Raw genomic sequence first — 22,040 nt, forward strand, 5'->3', positions numbered from 1 at the left:
AAAGTAATCCTGAACCACACAGCTTCTCATTACTTCAAGTCTCCTTTTAAATCATACACTCTTCCACTTCAACTCTTTCTTAATTTCTCCCCAGTCACTCTACATTCACCTTTGTTTTCAATAATTTCTCAGGTCTTTCATCTACCATCTTGTGTTATTTAATGCTCCAAAGTATCTATGGTTACAGTTTGGTAAAAGTAAAAGTTGTTTATGAACAGGTAAATTAATTCTTTAGGGGCCTTTCAATGTGATAAATAAAACAAAAACCATAATTATTGCTCTGCAAGTAGTACTACAAAAAAATCACCAAAGTATGTAATCCTCCCAGTGCTTGTGTGTGTGTGTATTTTTGCATTTTCTGACACCCCATGAAAAGGTAATTAGAAATTTGGCAAGACAATGGGAGAAATGATGTCTCATGAAGATGCAGATGGTTTCTGTATGACAAATGCTTCCTAATGCTAACTCAGATTGCTTACACAGAATAGATACAAACCTGTTTTAAAAAAAAATATTTCAGTCACTTGTCAAAATTCCCCTAAAATCAATGTGAGCTCTCATCCCCATATGCCCTGTTTCCCCTCCCCACTCATGTTAAACCTTTAGAAGTTTAGGATAGTTTATTTTTTAAAACTTTTATGCAATGATAAACAGTATGTTTAGCAGAAGAATATGGAGAAGCTGTCAATTTTAGATTAAAAAAGGTCAGGAAAAGAGGAGGGGAGAGTGGGGGGGGCATGTTTCTTCAGGTAATGGTAGAATTTAATTGCTCATGGTGTCCGATGCTACAGCTATTATTTCTGTCCTTCATACAGTTACAAAGCTATGTAAAAAGTTTACACTTTTTGTAAAACCATTCTGTAAATGATGGGGGGTTTATACTGCATCCTGCAATCTAAAACTTTCTTCCTGATTTACAAACAATGAGCAGATTAAGAGGCCTACCTCCTATCTTTGTAAATTGCCTTTAGAAAGATTTTATTTGCTTGGGGTTTTTTGCATGCTGGGCAATTAGGCAACACTTTAAAACCGAGCAAATGCTTTAAAAAATAACACTTGGGATAGTATCTCTTTTAAACATTGAATTGTAATTTTTATTTCACTAGAACTCTTCCTCCTTGGTTAAGATAAACCTGAAAGTACTTAGGCACATGTGTAAAGTTACTCCCATGCATGTCCAGAGGATCAGGGCCTAACTCAGACACAGGCCACACAGCTGAAACATATGATACACAGACCAAAGGACTAAACTCAAAGTGGTGCATTTTTTAATCACTTGTATAAAAAGACAAACATTGTGAAGCTGCATTGATGTTAATAACCTGTAATACATTAAAAGTGGGCAGCTTTTTACCTATTCCTTAATATTTTAATATGAGAAATTTATACTGTAGTTATTCCCAGCTGCTGAACTGGAAGTTATCCCTAACATATGTAATAAAACATTGTCAATGCACAAAATGATACTTTTAGTTCATATATTGCAAAGCTTATTTCATCACTGCAAGTCACCAAAGGAAAATATTGAACATTGAAGAAGATGACATTTCATCAGTAAAACCGTGAATGGAAGAGTCACACAAATTATAATTATTCAACAAAATACTTATTTATGTAAGCAAGCCAAAAAATGGCATAACATCCAAAAATTCTTTGTTGTACAATGAATACAATGTATAACTACATTAAGTGTTTTCAAAGACAGTTTAAACTGACTTCTAAATCCATGTCATGCGGGAGTCTCCCTCAGATCAATGCTAGAGCATTCTAGAAAGAAAGGGCACAGTATATAAATTCTCAATTACTGTACAAGAAGAAAATTACAGGATTTGTACATAGTTGGCAAGAGGGTTTGGGCTGGAATCTATAAGAAAAGGAAGTTTGTGTTGTTGGTGCTAGAAAAGATAATGGTAGGCTTTGGAGATAAGAATAAAAATTGATTTAATAAAACAAAACAAAAAACCCTCACACAGTCAATGTGAAGAACACAGCACATGAGTGCTGCGATCAGACTATTAGAACCAGATACCTGGCTGAAGTGTTTTGATCTGTTTGAAAGGTCATGTAGCACTGGCTGATACAAAGTACTACAATAATTAAGCCCATTCTTGATGAAGGATATGATAAGTCTGCAGCATTGAACAGGGGAAGGGAGTACATTAACTCACCAACATTTGGAGTTAGGCAAAAATTAGTGATGGCAGCAACATACTAAGGGCCTGTTCCAATTCTCACTGAAGTCAATGAGAGTTTTTCCATATGGGAGTGTGATGAAGCCCTGCTAAAGGAGTACTGCAATCCAATTTTACGTTAGCAAAACCAACAAATGAACTACACCTAGTCTGGGCCTACAGCAGTAACAAAGTCTTAGTAGCATTTAGGCATGAGTAATCTCTCATCCTTCAGCGCTAAAGAAACCTAAAGAGAATGGATGCTACCAGTTTAGGCCTAGAGCAATGAGAGTGATCTATGTAAATCTGCATAACAGCAATAAACCCGACCAAACAGTCTACGAGTGGCAGCTCATATGAGAACCACACAACTTATACAGAAAGATAACTCTATACATTTAAACTTATATGTTGAGATTATTATTTTAGAGGGATACATACCAGGAGAATTTCCTTTTTCCTTCCCTTTAACATGTTCTGAACCTCCCTCTTTTCCCACCACCCTTCTTCAAATAAAGAGAAGAAATTTGATCCAGCTTCTTCTACTATACCAATGATATCTGGGTGCTCAAGGTACACTATCAAGGTGAAAGTCACATTAATAAAAATAATCCCCTACCTACATTTTTAACAAGACTCAAGAACACTCAAACCTCCCAAATAAGAACTCAGTTTAGTTACATATCAGCTTCTCTTTCTGGTTCTTTTGCGCTGGCAAACACTGGTAGGTTAACAATATTATTCCTTAAATACCACTGATGTGCAGGAAGCTTTAGCAGGTATAAAATATAACAAAGTTCCTGCCCTGAGCATCTTACACTGGCTCCAGGAATATGCTAAATTTTCTTTCCCTACTTTTTCCTTTAAAAAAAAAAAAAAGTTTTTGATTGAAAATTTGAAAATCAGCATAAAAAAGCAATTCTGTTCATCACAAGTTTCATAAAATCAGTTTTACAAAATCTATTTTTCCCCTATTAATAGTTTAAAAATATGAGAGAGAGAGAGAGAGAGAGACCTGCACTGCTCCATGGAAATATCTATCCAGCTGCTTAAGGCCATTAGGGCTCAGCCTTCTAATAGCCTTTTGCATCCTCAGCACTACAGCTAATCCCAGCCCCTCCAAACGCAAAAACCAAGGCCGGCTTCATTGAGTACTTCTTCACTGAAGAGACAAAAGATGTACCTTCAAATGATCCAGACACCCAGGACATACCACACCACATCACACCATTTCAGGAAAAAGATACATTCCAACAGGGTCATCTTTTAACTCAATACTACATGAGTGCCAGCGGGAATGACCCATGTATGCATCCATTTAGTCATACATGCTAGACCCAGGTAGGGTGATCAGACAGCAAATGTGAAAAATCGGGACTGGGTTGGGGGTAATAGGAGCCTATATAAGAAAAAGATCCAACAATTGGGACTGTCCCTATAAAATCAGGACATCTGGTCACCCTAGACCCAGGAATTGCTCAGTTCAGTTAACATTCCTTATGCAACTGGAACACACAAATACATCTTCAGAACTGAATACAAATGACATGGGTTTTTACAGGCCTGTTCAACAACCACACTGTCAAGTTTCCACACCTTTTCAGAATGTGACAGTACTGGAAGGATGGCTAGAAAGACCAGATGATTTTACAGGAAGACACTTCATTCAGCCTCTGAAGACTCTCTTTGCCCTGAAGGTGCTCAGAATGGCTGAGACACTCACTGATGAGGTCATAAATGCACTAGAGGCATTCATATGCCGAGTTTACCATTTGAAGGTCAACATTACAACACTTGCGGAACTATGTTGATAGATGTTCGTAAGCAGCAGACAAAAGGAGAAAAATTGCCATTGACAAGGGATGCATTTATATCTGCTATCAAGAGGGCAAATTATCAAGCAATGGAATGGCTCGGTGACGATCAAGTCCATCCCAAACTACCTTCTCCCATCGGGCACCAATAGGTCTTGGAGGATGGACTGATCGCACCAATTATGCATGAAAAACTATAGCTAGAGGATTGATTTAGGTGTGCAATCAAAAAATCATGTGCAAAGACTGAATGCTCACCACCTTGTAAATGTCTGGCCAACCGTTTGCCTTATACAGAGATGTGTGTGACACATGGATGAAGACCAATGTGACAACGTGTCTAGCAGTGTAGCCATACATGGAGATGACACTAATGATGACTTTGACGAATAAATGTTTTCAGTTCTACATGTCAAGGCTAGAGTCCCTAGGATTACCAAAGGTCAATGTCATTGTCATGCAAGCAGTGCATTCCTGTGTTAAAATATAATTTTAAAAAGTTGATATTTAAATATATATCTACATAATTGTTTTGGGTTTCTTGCCATTGTGTTCATGGAAGAAGGATATTATTCAGAAGCCCTAACTTAACCCATTTCTGAGGAAGTTGTATTATCAAAATTTCCACCAGCAGTAGGACCAGAGGGGGGCAGAAGGGAGGGGAGGCAGTGAATCCCTCCTGCCATTGAAATTATGATTCTGTAGATTTTTATAAATCAAATGACACCTCCCTTACCATTCTATGCCTTACTTGCCACTTCCCCCAGAATGAGATTTTACTACATTATGTTCTTAGACTAAAATTACTGGCATAAATCCTAAGTGTGTGTGTGTGTGTGTGTGTGTGTGTGTGTGTGTGTGTGAGAGAGAGAGAGAGAGAACTATCAACAGAAAATTTTAAAACACTTTTGATAAATGAGTATAGTACACTGATAGCAATCTGCAAAGAGATTGATATATTCATAGACTTCTTGTAAACAATTCTGTTTTCATGCACTTGGTAGTAAACTGCACCATGTTCTTCTGGCCATATTTTACTGTTACCCTAATAACTGTTGCAGAATTATATCTTCTTCTTTTGGAATGTTTCGCTATTTAATTTTTCAGAGGATCCATTTTTCACTGCTGTATTTGAAGAATTCCAATCAACTGGACCGAAGAGCCGCTGAGTAGTTATGTACATCCAGTATGGATTAAGTATTAATGTAAGTGTACTTAGCCCCAAGAAAAAGACAACAGAATATGGAAGTCCCAGATTTTCCACCACATCATTCCAATTAGAAATACATACCCACCACATGTGATAAATGAGGACCATGCGGCAGTGAACCATATGGATATCTACCATTTGGCTTGCCTTCCAAAAAATGGTATTACCATAGCCAGTCTGGAAGAGACAACAACAATGAAAGAGAAATGAGATTGCAGCTTCAAGATAAGGAAGTCAGTATTTTCTATAAATAAGAGACATTTAGCTTTCCTGTTGTATTTAGATAAACTGCCATACAGACATTCTCTCAATCATTTTTCTCCACAGTGCTAAGAGATTAAACATTTATATAGCACAGTGGTTCTCAAACTGTTGTACTGATGAGCCCTTTCACACAGCAAACCTGAGTATGACCCTTTTATAAATTAAAAACACTTTTTATATTTAACATTATTATAAATGCAGCAGGTGAAGTGGGCTTTGGGGGTGGAGTCTGACAGCTCAGGACCCCCCTACACAATAACCTCATGACCCCCTTAGCAGTCACAACCCCCAATTTGAGAACCCCCAATATAGCATCTTTTGTCCAGCAGAATTCTAAACCACTATGCAACCTATGTGTTGTGACAAAGTTCCTCCTCTATCTTGGTGGGTCCTGCGCTTATTGGCAGATTTTCTTGCCTCAGAGATTCACTATGTGGGTTGGGGAACAGCCCAGAGACCTTCCCCTCTGGAAGAACCCACAGTCCAGGTCAATTGGGAGGTTTGGGGGGGAACCTGGGCCCACCCTCTACTCCAGGTTCCAGCCCAGGGCCCTGGGGACTGCAGCTGTCTCTAGTGCCTCCTGTAACAGCTGCATGACAGCTACAACTCCCTGGGCTACTTCCCCATGGCCTCCTCCAAACACCTTCCTTATTCTCACCACAGGACACTCCTCCTGGTGTCTGATAACGCTTGTGCTCCTCAGTCCTCCAGCAGCACACCCTCTCAGCTCCTTGCACCTCTTGCTCCCAGCTCCTCACACTCGCACCACAAACTGAAGTGAGCTCCTTTTAAAACCCAGGTGCTCTGATTAGCCTGCCTTAATTGATTCTAGCAGCTTCTTCTTAATTGGCTCCAGGTATCCTAATTAGCCTGCCTGCCTTAACTGGTTCTAGCAGGTTCCTGATTACTCTAGTGCATCCCCTGCTCTGGTCACTCAGGGAACAGAAAACTACTCATCCAGTGACCAGTATATTTGCCCTCTACCAGATTCCTGTACCCCACTGGTCTGGGTCTGTCACAGTGTATACAGCTTTACTTAGATGCAGCCACCTGTTGGATGGAAGAAGACAATCAAAACAAAACACGTCACAAAAGTGCAGTGCGGATAGCAGGGTCTGGGAAGTCTTGGCACCTCTGACTGCTCTAGCATCTACATGCACAGACAGGACCTCCGTGTTTACGTTCTCATTAAAAACCACTGAAGAAGGGCTAAGGTGGTCCCATCGTGGCTTCTGGGTGTAGTTCTATACAGTCGAGATACTTTAGAATTTAAGCTTAATCTACTAAAACACAACACTGGAAACTGATTACCATTTGGGAAGCAGGGCTGATTTTCTCTCTCACTACAAGCATGGCAGATCTCTTCAAAGCTGTTCTCCCTCTCTACATCCATAGAATATACATACACACTCAGATGTGTGAGCAAGCATGCACACACTGTTAGTCTCCAGCAGAAATTGAATGGTCTATATTAAGCTTGTTGGAGCTGATAAGCTATTTCCATACTTCTATTTTCAGTCTTTAAAAAAAATCTTTTAAAAATAGAGTTTACTAACCTAATCTTTAGTCCTGGGCACTAGATCCCAACTAGTGAGTCTGTAAAGAATTTTTAAAAATCTTTCCATTTGTTTCTTTTCTACAAAATGGGTAAAAAAATTTAAAAGAATTGTGGAGAATATTTAAGTATTTTTAGGATGTTATAATTAAGGATTCCGTGGCCACTTCACTTCAAGTTTGGAAGGCAAAATTCTTCTTTGATCCCAGAACCAATCTCCCAATTTGGAGGCCAATATTTCTTTGCAGAATTTTCTGAGGAGGAGGCAATGTGAGGTTTATAATGGAAACTTCTATCACCAATAATGAATGCAGCAAGTTCTTACCTTTGAAAGCACCCTCGAGATACAGCATGAAGGACTGCTCATCTCAAGTAGCAGTCCCATCAGGGGTAGATAGTGCCCAGCTTTTATGTTAATTATCAGACCAAAAAGCCCACCAAAGGCAAATAAATGATGAACTTCCAAGAACACATCAAATTTTCTGAAAACAATATTAGACACATGAATAACTACATTTTCATACAAGAAGAAGCCAGCAGCTATTAAGCAGTGAAACCAGCTCCAATTTTGCTGTGAATACACTTGGTCAGCTTGAAAAACTGGATCTTTGAGTAAGGCCCACAACCCAGCTACACAACACTGAATTCCAAACAGGGCACCTGTGATAACCAAGTTCCACAAGACCTTCTCATATCCTGACAAAGTGCGATAACTGGCACTGATGCATGAGGACAGCCAGTGAGCTAGAAGAAATACTCCCAGGTAGATAAAAAAGCCAGCTGCCAGTAGCTTCAAACGAACTTCCCACAGAACATAGTCCCAGTCAAATAATGTTGCACCATCATTTGCAAGACTCATTTCTTCTTCTCTACTTCAAAATATCTGGAGGGAGTCTGAAGCTTCTCACCCACACATTGGTCTTTTATAAGGTTACCGAGCCTGGGCTGTTAGAGCAGAAACCCATCTGCAATTAAAAAAAAGACAGAAGAGGCTTGTAAAGAATGGCTGTGTGTGTATATGGTCCCCCCATTTATAAAAGCTCACTAGTTTCACTACAGCTTAGAGTTTGTTACTGTTTCTACTGATATTTCCCAACAGTTCAGAACTGACATAAAAAAACCTGGTCAAGGCTGATGATTAGCCTTCAAGGTCTCAACCAGGTATATAAAAGAGAAGATGAGACATAGGCAGAGAGAGAGACTCCCTGTTTCCTTGCTTGCAGAATTATTAATGCCAATGGATGTTACAATCACAAAACATTCACCTTTTCTTCCCTAATTATATAAAAATAGAATACATTTTCCTGGTCATTTTCTTTATGGATTTTTCCTCTCTTTCTGTTACTTCTCCATATGTAGAATACGTACTATTCTTTTGTTTATCTTTAAGCCTTCACTTGCCTTTATAAATCAGTCCAGCAGAGGGCAACAAAAATGATTAGTGGGCTGGAGCACATGACTTATGAGGAGAGGCTGAGGAAACTGGGATTGTTTAGTCTGCAGAAGAGAAGAATGAGGGGGGATTTGATAGCTGCTTTCAACTACCTGAAAGGGGGTTCCAAAGAGATGGAGCTAGACTGTTCTCAGTGGTACCAGATGACAGAACAAGGGGTAATGGTCTCAAGTTGCAGTGGGGGAGGTTTAGGTTGGATATTAGGAAAAACTTTTTCACTAGGAAGGTGGTGAAGCACTGGAATGGGTTACCTAGGGAGGTGGTGGAATCCCCTTCCTTAGAGGTTTTTAAGGTTAGGCTTGACGAAGCCCTGGGTGGGATGATTTAGTTAGACATTGGTCCTTCTTTGAGCAGGGGGGGTTGGACTAGATGACCTCCTGAGGTCCCTTCCAACCCTGATAGTCTATGATTCCCCAAGAAGTCCTTCCAGTTGTAGTGTTTTGCTAACGTTGTCAACACATTTTAAAAATAATCCTTCACCAACTTATACTGTCAGTACCATTTTCCCCCACCACACTTTCCTCACAAAACACTTAAAAATTGTTTTATGACCAATGCTTTTTTATTTCTAACTAAGTTAATATTCCAGGTGTGAACAGAAACAACTACGATGGACATAAATATAGGGCCAGGGCTTAAAAGAGAAAAACAACAACCAAGGCTTACTATAGGGTTACCATATTTTAGGTTCCCAAAAAGAGGACACTGCGGGGGCGGGGGGTGAGGGACGAGGAAGCGGGGGAGGGAGGGGAAGCTGTAGGGGAACCTGTGGGCACTGGAAGCAGGGTGCAGTGTCACTCCTTTTCACGGTGACATGGCAGCTGGCACAAACCCAGAACGCAGTGACAGCCATCAGTCAGCACCTCCCTTTGGGATTCCCTCCCTAGTGCTGAGACTGGAGCTTGGGCGGGCAGCTCCTGTGGCTTTCAGGGGAATGGACCAATCGGGAAGCAGACCATTGGGGCTCTTTCTGAGCTGCATCTTGTCTGCTCTGCAAAAACCAGGACATTTGCTGTTATTTGTAAACCCTGCCCGAACAGAAAAACCAGGCTCAAAAAATAGACTCTGTTGGGAGGAAACGCAGACATATGGTAACCTTAGCTTATGCTTCCTTACCAGCATGTTTAAAGCATCACTGAACCTTCATTTTTTCATATGTACAGCCCTCTTGATAAGTCTACACTATATTTTAAAACCTGCAGCAGTGAGTCTCTGTGCCCTGTTCTACAGACTCAGGATTGTGTGATGGTGCTACAGACTCAGGCTCATGATGGGCAATCACTCGTTACTGAGTATGATCATCTTCTACAGGAATTATGGGTCCTCAGGTGGCTAATAAGGCCAATCCTTGAACCACAAGTTCTAATACAATGAGAGCAGACGTTTTCAGGCTCAGGAGGAGGCTGTTGACCATGACTGGAAGCCAGTCTCCCCTTCCTCCTGTGTCTCTTGGCCTCTTCAGCTTGTCGGCGAGCAAGCTCAAAATGCAGGGGACCATCACGTAGGATTTCACTCCATTTTAAGCAATCCTGGGCACGTGTCTCCCAAGTGTCAATGTCAATATTACACTTTTTTAGTTTGTCCTTCAGCAAGTCCTTATAACGCTTCTGTTGTCCACCCACTTTACGGTACCCTTCTTTCAGCTGAGAGAACAGGACCTGTTTTGGGAGGCGATGATCTGGCATCCGGATAATGTGACCAGTCCAGCGGAATTGCTAACGGATTATCATTGCCTCGATACTGGTGTTCTTTGCTTCTTCCAGAACACTAATATTGGTGCACCTGTCTTCCCATTTGATCTTCAGAATCTTACGAAGGCAGCATTGATGGTGCCTCTCAAGAACTTTCAAGCAGTGTCTATAGGTTGTCCAAGTTTCGGACCCATACAACAGTGTTGGGAGAATAATGGCTTGATAAACAAGAAGCTTGGTGTCTGTTCGAATGTTGTGATCTTCAAAAACCCTGCACTGTAAATGAGAAAAAGCTACACTGGCACAGCTCAGACGATGTTAAATTTCTGCATCAATATCTGCCTTGGATGAAAGATGACTTCCAACGTAGAGGAAATGATCAACATCCTCCAGTGCCACTCCATTGCACTTTAGTCTTCTTGATATTAAGAGTGAAACCAAGACATGCATAAGCATCGGCAAACACATTCAATACCATGTTATCGTGATATCTCCCTCCTAACCATTGCAGACAAAGTTCTGGTGTGGATCCTTGAAACCCGCCTTCTACCCCATCAGAAGAAATTTTACCGGAGTCACAGAGTGGTTTCCGATGTCGTGGAATTGCAGATATGATCTTCACAGCACGGCAGCTGCAAGAAAAGTGTCAAGAGCAAAACCGACCACTGTACATGGTTTTTATTGATCTAACTAAAGCCTTTGATTCAGTGAATTGCCATGCTCTCTGGACTGTACTTTCTAAGATTGGATGTCCTGACAAATACATCAATGTCCTAAAACTGCTTCATGACAATATGAAAGCGACTGTTCTGAACAGCACTGGCTCCCAGAGTGAACCTTTCAAAGTACAAACAGGCGTCAAACAGGGCTGTATCATCGCTCCAACCATGTTTGCAGTTTTTATTGCCGTCATTGTTTACCTAATTGCTGGGAAGTTTACAGCTGGCGTTGAAATCATTTAAAAACAGTTCAGGTTTAACAGGCTGAAAGCCAAGAGTAAGATTTCCACAACATCTATTGTGGAACTTCAGTATGCTGATGACAACGCAATTTTTGTCCACTCTGAGAAAGATCTTCAAACTATCAGGTTCATACTATGGCACTAAAATCAGCTGTGTAGATGTTCAGGTTTGAGCTGGAGCTTGGGTTCTGAAATCCAAGGAAATGGTGATTTTGAGAACCTGAGCCACAACGTCTACAGTGATTTTTAGTGCCGTAGCATGAGCTTTGGGCTCTGAGACTCACTGCCACTAGTTTTAAAATGCAGCATAATCATACCCTAAGTCTTTAGGAATCAAACATACACGCCCAATTTACAGGGTACAGATTAAAGCTGCAACAAACCAGCCACTATGGGCCTTATTCTCATTTACAGGCCACTTTACACTGACTGGAAGTATAAAAGAGCCTTGAACTGCTGGAGAAGAATAATGTGACCTAAATGTAAATGAAAATTGAGCCCTATATCTAAGGTTCATGTGTACACACACTTAATTTTGTCTAGAAAAAAAAAAAGAAAAATCATTCTTTATTATATGTTTACATTAACAGACCTTTGATACATACAAATATGTACTTTGTTATGTTAGGCAAAAAGTTTTTTTTTTTTTTTAAGAATTAGGCAAGCACAGATAATACTGAAGGGGGTTTATTTATGGTACCGGGAAGACTGACAAGCAACTTCAAACATATGGCCAGTTATATACATTTTTTTATTAATTTATTTGCATTTATTTGTACATACAGAGACAAGACATTGATACAAGTTAAGAGAAATCCCTGAACAAAGATAAAAATAAGAACAGTCCATACATATAGAGGTCATTCTAATTGCATTAAACGTCTATGACTACCTTGTGGGGGAAGGAGGTGGGGTGGGAAGTAAGGATGAGTGCTTACAGATATCCAGTGTGCTGTGAAGGGAGGGTTTATTCTGTTCTAAGAACTAAGTTACTGGGTGGGCATTAACCATATAAGCTTATTAATTGTTTACAATTGTCAGTACCGTTTGTGATACTGAAATATTCCTGCTTGCTTGTCTGGGCCCGATCCTGCTTTTCTTGCTAAACTGTTTTTTTGTTTTGTTTTGTTTTTTTATGGGCACAAGCTTTGTTCCTTCTTACCATAAGCTGAACTAAGTTATTATGTATTGACAGAGACTATGTCCTTACTTTTCAGCAGCTTTTGTCTTTTCTGCTGGCTAAATTTTAACTCCTTCCTGACAATTCCCTCCTTTTGACAAATTGAACTTTCAAGTGAGATAAAGTTAATACTTTAAATATTTTGATATATATTATTTGTTTTAGGGTTGCCCAAGGAAGGGGGGAGTGAGAGGGGAATTGCGGGGAGGGGGTAAAGGTAGGAAACATAGTAAGAGTTTTAAGCATGTGTATAAAGTACCCCCACATGACAAGAGAAGTTAGTAACACGAATATAGAAGCGACAGCAGCAGTTTTTTGGACAATTGTTTACTAGGAGATGGGGCTGTATGATGCATTATGAACAGGATTTTTTAGTCAGGTTATTGTTTGATTGGAAAGCTGGACATGAATGCGACCTTTGGTGATGTGGTTATGAACAGTGGTAAACGTAGATGCAGCAGTCAGGACCATTTTGAGTAGGAGCTTTTTGGCTAGTTGAACCGGTGTGTTGTTTAGGTATAGGTTGTTATATTATTGAGGAGCTGTTGTTATTTTAGTGAACATACGGCCAGGGAGGTGCACATTACCTAGGGTAAATGAATTAGTAATTTGCAGGCACATGGAAGCATTTGCTTGGCACTGTAATCGTTTGTACATGTAATAAGATGCAGCGGTGATAAAACACTACAGGGTAGCAGATATTTGTACAGCAACTTTATTATTTGCAAGAGGAAGGACATTTACAACAACAGAAGAGGATGAGGTCAAAGGGCGAAGGGTAGGACAGGAGCACACGATGTAATTGTTTGTTTTTGTGCAATAGTTTGAGGTTGTTATTAGTATAGCATTGTGAGGGGATGGTGTCAGGTATTTAGACACCCTACTTTATACACCGTATTATTAGCCATATATTTAATAGACTTGAAACGGAAAGAAGAAGGAAACACATTAGTAGGAATAACAGAAGGATACACAAGAAGGAAATTTAAGGAGGAGGGTGAGTCTGGAGGAAGTAGAGAGGCTACTATTAGTTGTGTAGAAATGTTTGCAATGTGGGCAAGGGCGGGGGAGGAAAGGGTATGGGACGGGGGAAAACCAGGCATCCATTTACCATGGGTTTTTTGGTTTTTTTTTGGAAATATTAAACAGATTACGAGCCAGCATATTACAAGCATGACCTTTAGCTTGTGACTTGGCCAGGTTGACTATAGCATTTGAGGGTTTTTTTAATGATTTTGTAAAAAAAAAATTTATAGCTATATTAATTGCAGTTAAAGCATAAGATAACCCAGTGTTGGTATGTTTAAGGGCTTAGGTAGTTTGGCTTTGATTTAACATTCTGTGATTTTGCATTTTGAAATTGGGGGTTCTATATGTGTGTGCCCACATTCCCTGAAATTAAATACCCAGTTACAGTCCAGATTCAGTGAAATGCAGGGAGGGAGCCAAAGACTGCTCCCGGGCTGTGGTAGTCGGATTGAGACTTTGGAGCCTGGATGTTTTTGGAGGCGAGCTGTAACCACAATAGGTCCCAGGTGGTCCGGTCTGGAGGCAAGCTAAGTGTCTGGTTTTTTTTACTCATTTGCCGCTGCCTTTTGTAGGGAGTTGCACATACTGGCCAGCTTTAAAACAGGTATTCTGTGTAACATGTACCAAGGGCAGATTCCAGGAGGCTGCATTAGGTATGTTTGCTAGGAGAATTAACATGGGGAGTCACCTTTGTTACTTAACAGGATACAATATAAACAAAATGAATTTATTTATACATTTTAATTTTGGTTTTATGAACCCATGTTGGAATTTTTTGCACTTTTACAGAGGTATTTGTATGGGCCAATACCATGACCTGATTTTTCTCCTCTACGTTCGCCCAAAAGGGGGTCTCTGGAGGGTCCTGGGCTTAACAGGGTGTACTTTTACAAGGAACCAGTATGCTTTGCTGAAGTAAAGAGTAAATAATATTATTTACCGTGTTTATGGCCTTAGATTTGAAGGGGTATTGCTTGGTAGGTGGAGGAAATTGACTGGTAACCTCACCTGGATGGGTGGGCAAAGACGAGCAGGCACTGAACAGCAAGACAGCTTATTTTTTGCCCAAACAGAGGGGAACCTGGAACATAATTTTTAAAAAAGGGTTAAATGTATTTCAAGTAAGAGCCACAGATTTGGCAGTGCAACAGAAGAAAGAAATGTATTCTTGCGGCGGGGTATGGTATGAGTACGCATAAGTTTATTAGTAACTGTACGTTGAGCAAGATTGAGAGTTGCTGCAAGGTCACAGAGGGCGTCCATGCCCAGAATAGTCTCCTTTGCATTTGGAGCTACATAAAAGGATTGGGTTCAAAAGAATAGATTAGATTTTATAAGAACAGGATAGCTTTTGTAAGCCATGAGTTGTGCATCTCCTACCCCTGAAACAGTAATATATTGTTTAGTGGTGGGGAGGGGGAGGTCAGTAATGGAAACAGATGCTCCCGTATCCACGAGAATTGTACATGGTCGGCCCCTCATTCATGCTTGTAAGTGTGGCTTTGAGGGATTTGAGGGATTTATACCTAGCAGGTCATGGAATTTAAAAGCCTGGCCATTTTTTTTTTTTTTACTTAGGTGTGAGTAAGGCTTGGCAGTCGCTTGAGACACCGGGCAGGGCCGTTTGCAGGTGGGAGTTAAAACCTTTCTTTAACATTTTTTTTAAATGCTTGATTTGGTTTTTTTGGATTTGCAATGGCTGCATTGCTGGAACATATTTTTTACTTTTTTTTTTTTTTAAACAGTACTGAAAGGCCAGCTCATCCTTGCCTTGTACGCAGCCCACGATTAGTCACCAATTACCAGCTTTGTTTCCCACGGCTTCTTGGATGGCCTCTTTAAACTTAGTTCAGGCAAGGGTCATATTATTTTTAGATTTAAATTTAACAGAGGCCCAAACGCCGTTTCGGTGCCCTTTTGTAGGGATTTTGGCCCATGGTAAATCAGGGCATTTAGCTTTTGTTAAGATATAAAGATTCCTGGGATGTAACGTACAGGTGGTAACCATTTGGCTTATCTGTTTTTAGAATATTAAATTTGGGTCTTTGGGCTTTAAATTAGGGAGATTTTTTTAGTAAGCCCCTCATTTCCTTTGTGCTGAGAGGAGTGTACTTATAAGTATTATGAGCCACTGTGTTTTCACCTGTCCCTGAGCAGTATTGCTGCTTGAATCAGGGTCAGTAAAATTACCCTTTTGATGTATGCTAGCAACAATACGACGTGCAGAGAAGTTTTTTTTTTTTTTTTAGTTTTGCTTTTAGAGCCTTGTTTTTTGCTTCAAGCTCGCTCAGCTTGTGGCTGCAATCTGCCTTTTGATTCAGCTCTGATGTAAGAGCCTTTTGGAGTGTTTTTAACTTTTGTAACTTTTTTTATATTTGCAATACATTATTATAATTTTTTTATTTTTTATTTTTTGTTTGACCAGACCATTACAACATGCCAGGGCCGGCTTTAGGCCAATTTAACCAATTCCCCTGAATCAAGCCCCGCTCCCAAGCCCCGGTATGGCATACCGGCAAGAGCCGGTGTGCAGTACCCAGGTGGCCCGGCTTCCCCAGGGGGCAATTTAAAGGGCCTGGGGCCCTCAGCAGGGGCTGGAGCCCCAGGCCCTTTAAATTGCCACCAGAGCCCCACTGCTGGAGCCCTGGGGTAGGGCTGCGGGGCTCTGGGGGCTATTTAAAAATTCCAGGGCTCCCGTTGCTTCTACTGCCCCGGCCCTTTAAATAGCCGCTGGAACCCCACCGCTTCCCCAGGGCTCCCGCGGCTATTTAAAGGGCCGGGGGAGTGGAAGCAGGGGAGTCCCGGGCCCTTTAAATAGCCCTCGAGCCCCGTGCTGCTGCTGCTACCCCAGTGGGGGGGGGGGCATGAAGGCACTTACCGTACAGGGTGGGGTGTACCCGCACCCTCTGCCCGCAGCAGCCCCGCACCCCCTGCCCTGCCCGCAGCCAGCCCGTCTCCAGCCAGCCCCACACCCCCTGCTCTGCCCGCAGCCAGCCCGTCTCCAGACAGCCCCACACCCCCCTGCCCGCAGCCAGCCCTTGCCGCACCCCCTGCTCGCAGCCAGCCCCGCACCCCCTGCCCACAGCCAGCCCCTGCTGCACCCCCAGCCCTGTCTCCAGCCAACCCCTGCCGCACCCCCCCTGCGGCCCTGCCTGAAGCCAACCAGCCCACCCCACACACCCCTGTCTCCAGCCAGCCCCACACCCCTTGCCCTGCCTGCAGCCAGACCCTACCTCCAGTCAGCCCCTGCCCTGCCTCCAGCCAGCCCCATGTCCAGTGGTGCCCTGCAGTTCCCAGGGCAGTAACCCTGCACACCTGCTTCAATGAGGGGGGCAGGGAGCAGCTGGGACCCACACATCAGCAGACCCTAGGGTGACTAGACAGCAAGTGTGAAAAATCGGGACAGGGGGTGGGGGTAATAGGATCCTATATAAGACCTCAAAATCGGGACTGTCCCTATAAAATTGGGACATCTGGTCACCCTAGCACACCCCCAGGGAGTGGTGGGGACCCACACATGTGAAATGGAGCTCATTTCTAGTTCAGGCCCATCTTTTTAAAAAAGAACTTTAGGTAGGGTTAACATACATCCGTATTTTCCCGGACATGTCAGGCTTTTTGGTTCTTAAATTGCCGTCCGGGAGGAATTTTTTAAATTTAAATTTTTAAAATTTAAAAATTCCTCCCGGGAAAATACGGACATATGGTAACTTATTGGTACAAAAAATACATACTGTGGCACATCCCTTAAATCAGAACTTTTTATAGGGAACCGGTTGCTAAGAAATGAAAGGCTTTTTTTTTTTTTTTTTTTCTTATAGTCATCCCTGCCGGGCCCCACCAAAAATGTTCGAATAGGGCCACGCACTTCCTAAAGCCGGCCCTGAAACATGCTATTTATTGTACTCGTATCCTTATTCCATTTATTTTTTGAACCTTTTTATGTTTCCCTTTTATAAAATTAATGAGTCTTTCTCCCGGGGAGGGCATTACAGTACCGGGGAGATTGACAAGCAGGTTCAAAGATATGGTGCTATAGTGGCCAGTTATATACATTTTTTAAATAATTTATTTGCATTTATTTGTACATACAAAAACAAAACATTGTTATAAGTTAAAAAAAACCTAAACAAAAATAAAAATAAAATGTACATATAAAGGTCATTCTAATTGCATTAATTCATGGAGGTTAAGTCCATTAATGGCTATTAGCCAGGATGGGTAAGGAATGGTGTCCCTAGCCTCTGTTTGTCAGAGGGTGGTGATGGATGGCAGGAGAGAGATCACTTGATTATTAACTGGTAGGTTCACTCCCCCTGGGGCACCTGGCATCGGCCACTGTTGGTAGACAGGATACTGGGCTGGATGGACCTTTCTTATGTACGGCCATTCTTATGTTCTTATGAAACAGGGAGAGGCCCAGAACTTGGGACCTGACGGAAGGGTCCTGTTTTCTGTACCTACAAGCTCTGTTTTAGACTGTGTTCCTTCTGTTTTACCGACTGGCTGAGTGTCAGGTCTGACTGCAGAGTTGGGGTGCAGGGCCCTCTAGCTTCCGCAAGGCCCCGCCCGGGCAGACTTACTGCGGGAAGAGCACTGTGTGGCAGACAGCATCACACTGACCCTCTAGGGCTCTACAACAATCACACGCCCTTATCCCACCACCTAGATCCTTAAGAAATGCATAGGGGAAACTGAGGCACCCACACAGTATTCAGAGAAAACATTAAGAACATTCCCACTTCGTCACAACAGGTACAACAAAATATAATATACTGAAGCAGGCAAGTTCTGCTTCTGACTTTCCACTTTTAATTGACTCTTGTAACCTTGTGGCGCCGGCATGTTGTAGCTTCATTTTATCCCAGCACCCCCACCTCTTCCCACACACCCTCTCCTGCCCCCAAACTCCCTCCCAGAGCCTGCACCCAGCCCTCTGCACTCCCTCACAGAGCCTGCACCCAAACTCTGTCCCAGGGCCTGCACCCCTCAAGCCCTGCCCCAGCCCAGAGCCTGCACCCAGCACCCAAACTCCATCCCAGAGCCTGCACCCTCACCCCCTTCCCACACACCCCTTCCTGCACCCAAACTTCCTCCCAGAGCTTGTACCCAAACTCTGAGCCTGCACCCCCTCCCTCTGCAGCCCCTCCCATTCCCAAACTCCCTCCCAGAGCCTGCACCCCTCCACCCATCCTGTACCCCCACCCTGTGCCCCAGCCTGGAGCCTACACCCAGCACCCAAACTCCATCCCAGAGCCTGCACCCCAGACTCCCTCCCAGAGCCCAGCCTCTCAACCGTCCTACACCCCAATCCCCTACCCCAACCCAGGGCCTGTACCCCAGACCTCCTCCCCCCACCCAAACTCCCTCACAGAGCCTTAGGCAGGTGGGGAGCAAAGTTCGGAGGGAGTGGACTCTGAGCTTTCTGGGCACCACCAACATTTCTACAGACTTGCCATCCATGTTCTACAAAACCTTATTCTAGTAAACGGGACTACTTGCATGAAAGGGCTTGCAGGATCATCTTGTGAACAGAATTGCCTGGTCAACTTCTGAACAGAACTCCACCACATTCTAAAAGGTCTTTTATTCCTGAGGCTAACTAAGCGGATAGGACAGAGAAAAAACCTGCATATTTTCTCACCCAGCATCACAGTTATTATAATTAACTATGTAGTCCAGAATTTTCACGCTTGGGGGCATAAATTTAATTAAGACTTCCTTCACATGAGACGGTTAAAAGAAGCCAAATGTTTTCTTTCATTTTTGTTTGAAAATATCCATGATCACAGGTCCAATTTGCTGACACATTAGACTAGATTGCTGAGACCGCCAGACACAGCACATCCTTTCAATATGGGCAGGGGAAGAACTGCCCAGAGAGTCTCTCATTTTACACAGTTTGACTGGGAGCTCTGGTGGGAGGCAGAAGAGGAAGCCATATAGATCGTTAGCAGCATAAGTAAACAGATTCTAGAGAAATGCTTTGCCTCTCCGCTCCTTATAGGTACACAGCAAAGGAATATTGCTTATTTATATTCTGAGAGGGTCTGATTCTGCTCTCCTTCACACCAGAACAACTCCACTGGCCTTTCCTTACCACTGCCTTGCATCCTGAATCAGTGGGAGTTAAGAATTATAATTTGGTAGCATTTCACACTCACTCTGCACAGATGTATACAACTACATAGTGTACAAGGACGTGGAGAATCAGGCCATTAATGTCAGCATAGTTACACTGGTGTAAACAGAAAGCCCCAGAAACCTTCCTCTCTCAACTCCCCACAAAAAATGAGAACGAAAGCAAAACACCCTCCCCTGCAGCACCACCACAGTTACATACAGCCCTCTAAATACAGTGGTTCACAGGCTGCATGAAATTCCCCTGACTTCATGCGAACAGTGCCCAGTTTACAATGGCGCCATGGAGCCAGGCCCATGCTCAGAAGGGGCCCCGGCCTTCTTGCACTGTGCCCTGACACCCCGCCAGCTACTTGCTTCACTCAGCCTGCCCACCCGCCCACCAGCCAAGGGCTCCTCTCCACCCACTGCCCCCACCTGCTGGTTTCTCTCTGCCCCCTGGCCGGACCCCAGTGCACCACTGGCTCTGGGCAGTCTCTGCTTCCCACCACCTGTGGGCCCCATCTGTCTCCCTGGAGCTGAGCTGCCTGGGACTGATGCAGAAGCCTGGCCAGTCTCAGCCAGGTGGTGGTGGTGGTGTGGGGGACTTGGCTGGGCCCCTCCAGGAAAGTGGGTCCTGAGCAGTCTGGCCTGGCTGATCACGTCACGCCTGAGGGGCTGTAGTGATTCCCCACCCCACAACCAGCGCTGGCTGCGCTGCTGGCTCATCCCGGCAGACACAGCCGCCTCTCAGCAGGGCCCGTGAGTGCAGCCAAGAGGCAGGGCATGGGGGAGAGGGTCTCTGGGGAGGTGCTGGGCTGTGAGGAGGCAAAGAAAATCTTTCTGTGTTGGTTTCAGAGTAACAGCCGTGTTAGTCTGTATCCGCAAAAAGAAGAACAGGAGTACTTGTGGCACCTTAGAGACTAACAAATTTATTAGAGCATAAGCTTTCGTGGACTACAGCCCACTTCTTCGGATGCATATACTATTCGTGGACTACAGCCCACTTCTTCGGATGCATATACTATATGTATATAGTATATGCATCCGAAGAAGTGGGCTGTAGTCCACGAAAGCTTATGCTATAATAAATCTGTTTAGTCTCTAAGGTGCCACAAGTACTCCTGTTCTTCTTTCTGTGTTGGGGCATTAGAGAGTGGGGGTTCTGTGTGTGTTGCTGGGCAGTTGTGGTGGGGCTGTGTGCAGGGCGCTGAGCATTTGTGGAAGGGTGGGGTGGGGGTGCTGGGATAGCGGGTCCGGAGGCGGGCTCTGGCCATAGGGAATGGGGAGCGGTGTTCCGGTGTTGGGTAAGGGGGGATGTGTGGCATGGCATGGGAAAAAGAACAACGAAATAACCATATGCAGGTTCTCCTAGGCCCACCCTAGACATTCATTAAAGTGCGTGCTACAGTTAAATAAAGCCCTTAGTTCTCCACACAGCACCCATTGCATGGTACTTACCGGCTCGTTAACTTCAGTTGCGCTGCAGTTTCTCTGCCCAGCTTCTTCTGTGCTTCCAACCGCAGCAGCGATCAGCCCACGGCAAGATGATGAAGTCAGGGCTGCTTATTCCACCTTTGCAGAAGCAGCTGCAGCTGAAATGCAACAACTTGGAGCCTCAGCGCGACACCACAGTAAAAAGCGAATGTGGCTTATCGCTTCCTCCCGCCCTTACCTTTGTTTCTGCCTGACGTAAACCATGGCTCCCTGCCTGGAGGGGGGAATGGACCGCAACAAGTAATCCGCTTTGGCAAGCCGGACTTTGTGGTTGTTCACAGTTCTCCTTGGATCTTCATTTGCAATGTGGGAGTGGGGTCGAACCACACTCTGCCCTGGTGCTGCAGCCAGGTTTTGTTTTGTTGCACTGAGTAAAAGGGCGATCGCCCGCATTAGAGAGTCCTAACAAAACATCGCACAGTGAGTGTGTTAGTCTCCACAGGCACTGCTAGTCTCCTTTCAGTTTCACTTTGCGTGTTCGGGTTCTTGCTTTTTTTTTTTTAATCTTAATATTTCTGATAATATTAGGTTTTATTTATTTCTGCTAACGGAACTTAAATTTGGGGCTTAAACAACCTAACACTGTCACTTTAATTATTAGGAAATTTTAGAAGCCAACGTGAGACACTGAGATGGCCCTGGTCAATAGTTTCCAAGAGCACACTTTCTCATGACACCTACAGTGTGACATTCACCTAGTGCAGGGGTTCAAATAAGGCTGTAGCTAGCAATGATTAGTATTCAGCCTTTAAGCAGGTAAACTGAATTTCAGCCCTGTTGAACAAGCTTAAATTAGCTTTTATACATAGCATTTAGAACAGGATCCATCTATTAACCAGATAGAGTAAATGTAAATTATTCTGTAATTTTTCAGTACATGCGCAGTTTTTATTTTACAAAAGACTGCTAGAGTTTTTAATAGGTTGCTAAATTCTGCTGCATTTATTTTTTATTCCTACTGTTGTATTAAAACAATATTCAGATGATTTTATTCACTGTACAAAATGTTTCCCGGTCTTATGACATACCTGCAAGGTCATCAAGAATGATAGGAGTTGGAGGTTGGAACTTTGGAAGAGACCTTTCATGGAGTCC

General features: G+C 43.2%; 1 protein-coding gene across 4 annotated transcripts; it reads right to left on the reverse strand.

The window, feature by feature from the left end:
- Positions 1 to 1,073: 1,073 nt before the first annotated feature.
- On the reverse strand, positions 1,074 to 21,382 carry LOC117875254 (protein CLN8-like). Of its 4 annotated transcripts, none has more exons than XM_034766385.1 (5): positions 21,124 to 21,382; positions 20,910 to 21,043; positions 14,337 to 14,409; positions 7,340 to 7,979; positions 1,074 to 5,372 (listed from the first exon to the last, which is right to left on the reverse strand). In XM_034766385.1, the coding sequence occupies exons 4-5, from the start codon at positions 7,871 to 7,873 to the stop codon at positions 5,049 to 5,051; spliced, it is 858 nt and encodes a 285-aa protein (XP_034622276.1). In that variant the 5' UTR covers positions 7,874 to 7,979; positions 14,337 to 14,409; positions 20,910 to 21,043; positions 21,124 to 21,382; the 3' UTR covers positions 1,074 to 5,048. The 4 variants fall into 4 exon arrangements, with proteins under 4 accessions (XP_034622276.1, XP_034622277.1, XP_034622279.1 ...); XM_034766386.1 differs by having other exon boundaries at positions 14,269 to 14,409; XM_034766388.1 differs by lacking the exon at positions 14,337 to 14,409.
- Positions 21,383 to 22,040: the final 658 nt, after the last annotated feature.

This window comes from Trachemys scripta, chromosome 3 (assembly GCF_013100865.1).
Source record: "Trachemys scripta elegans isolate TJP31775 chromosome 3, CAS_Tse_1.0, whole genome shotgun sequence".
Lineage (NCBI taxonomy): Eukaryota > Metazoa > Chordata > Testudines > Emydidae > Trachemys > Trachemys scripta.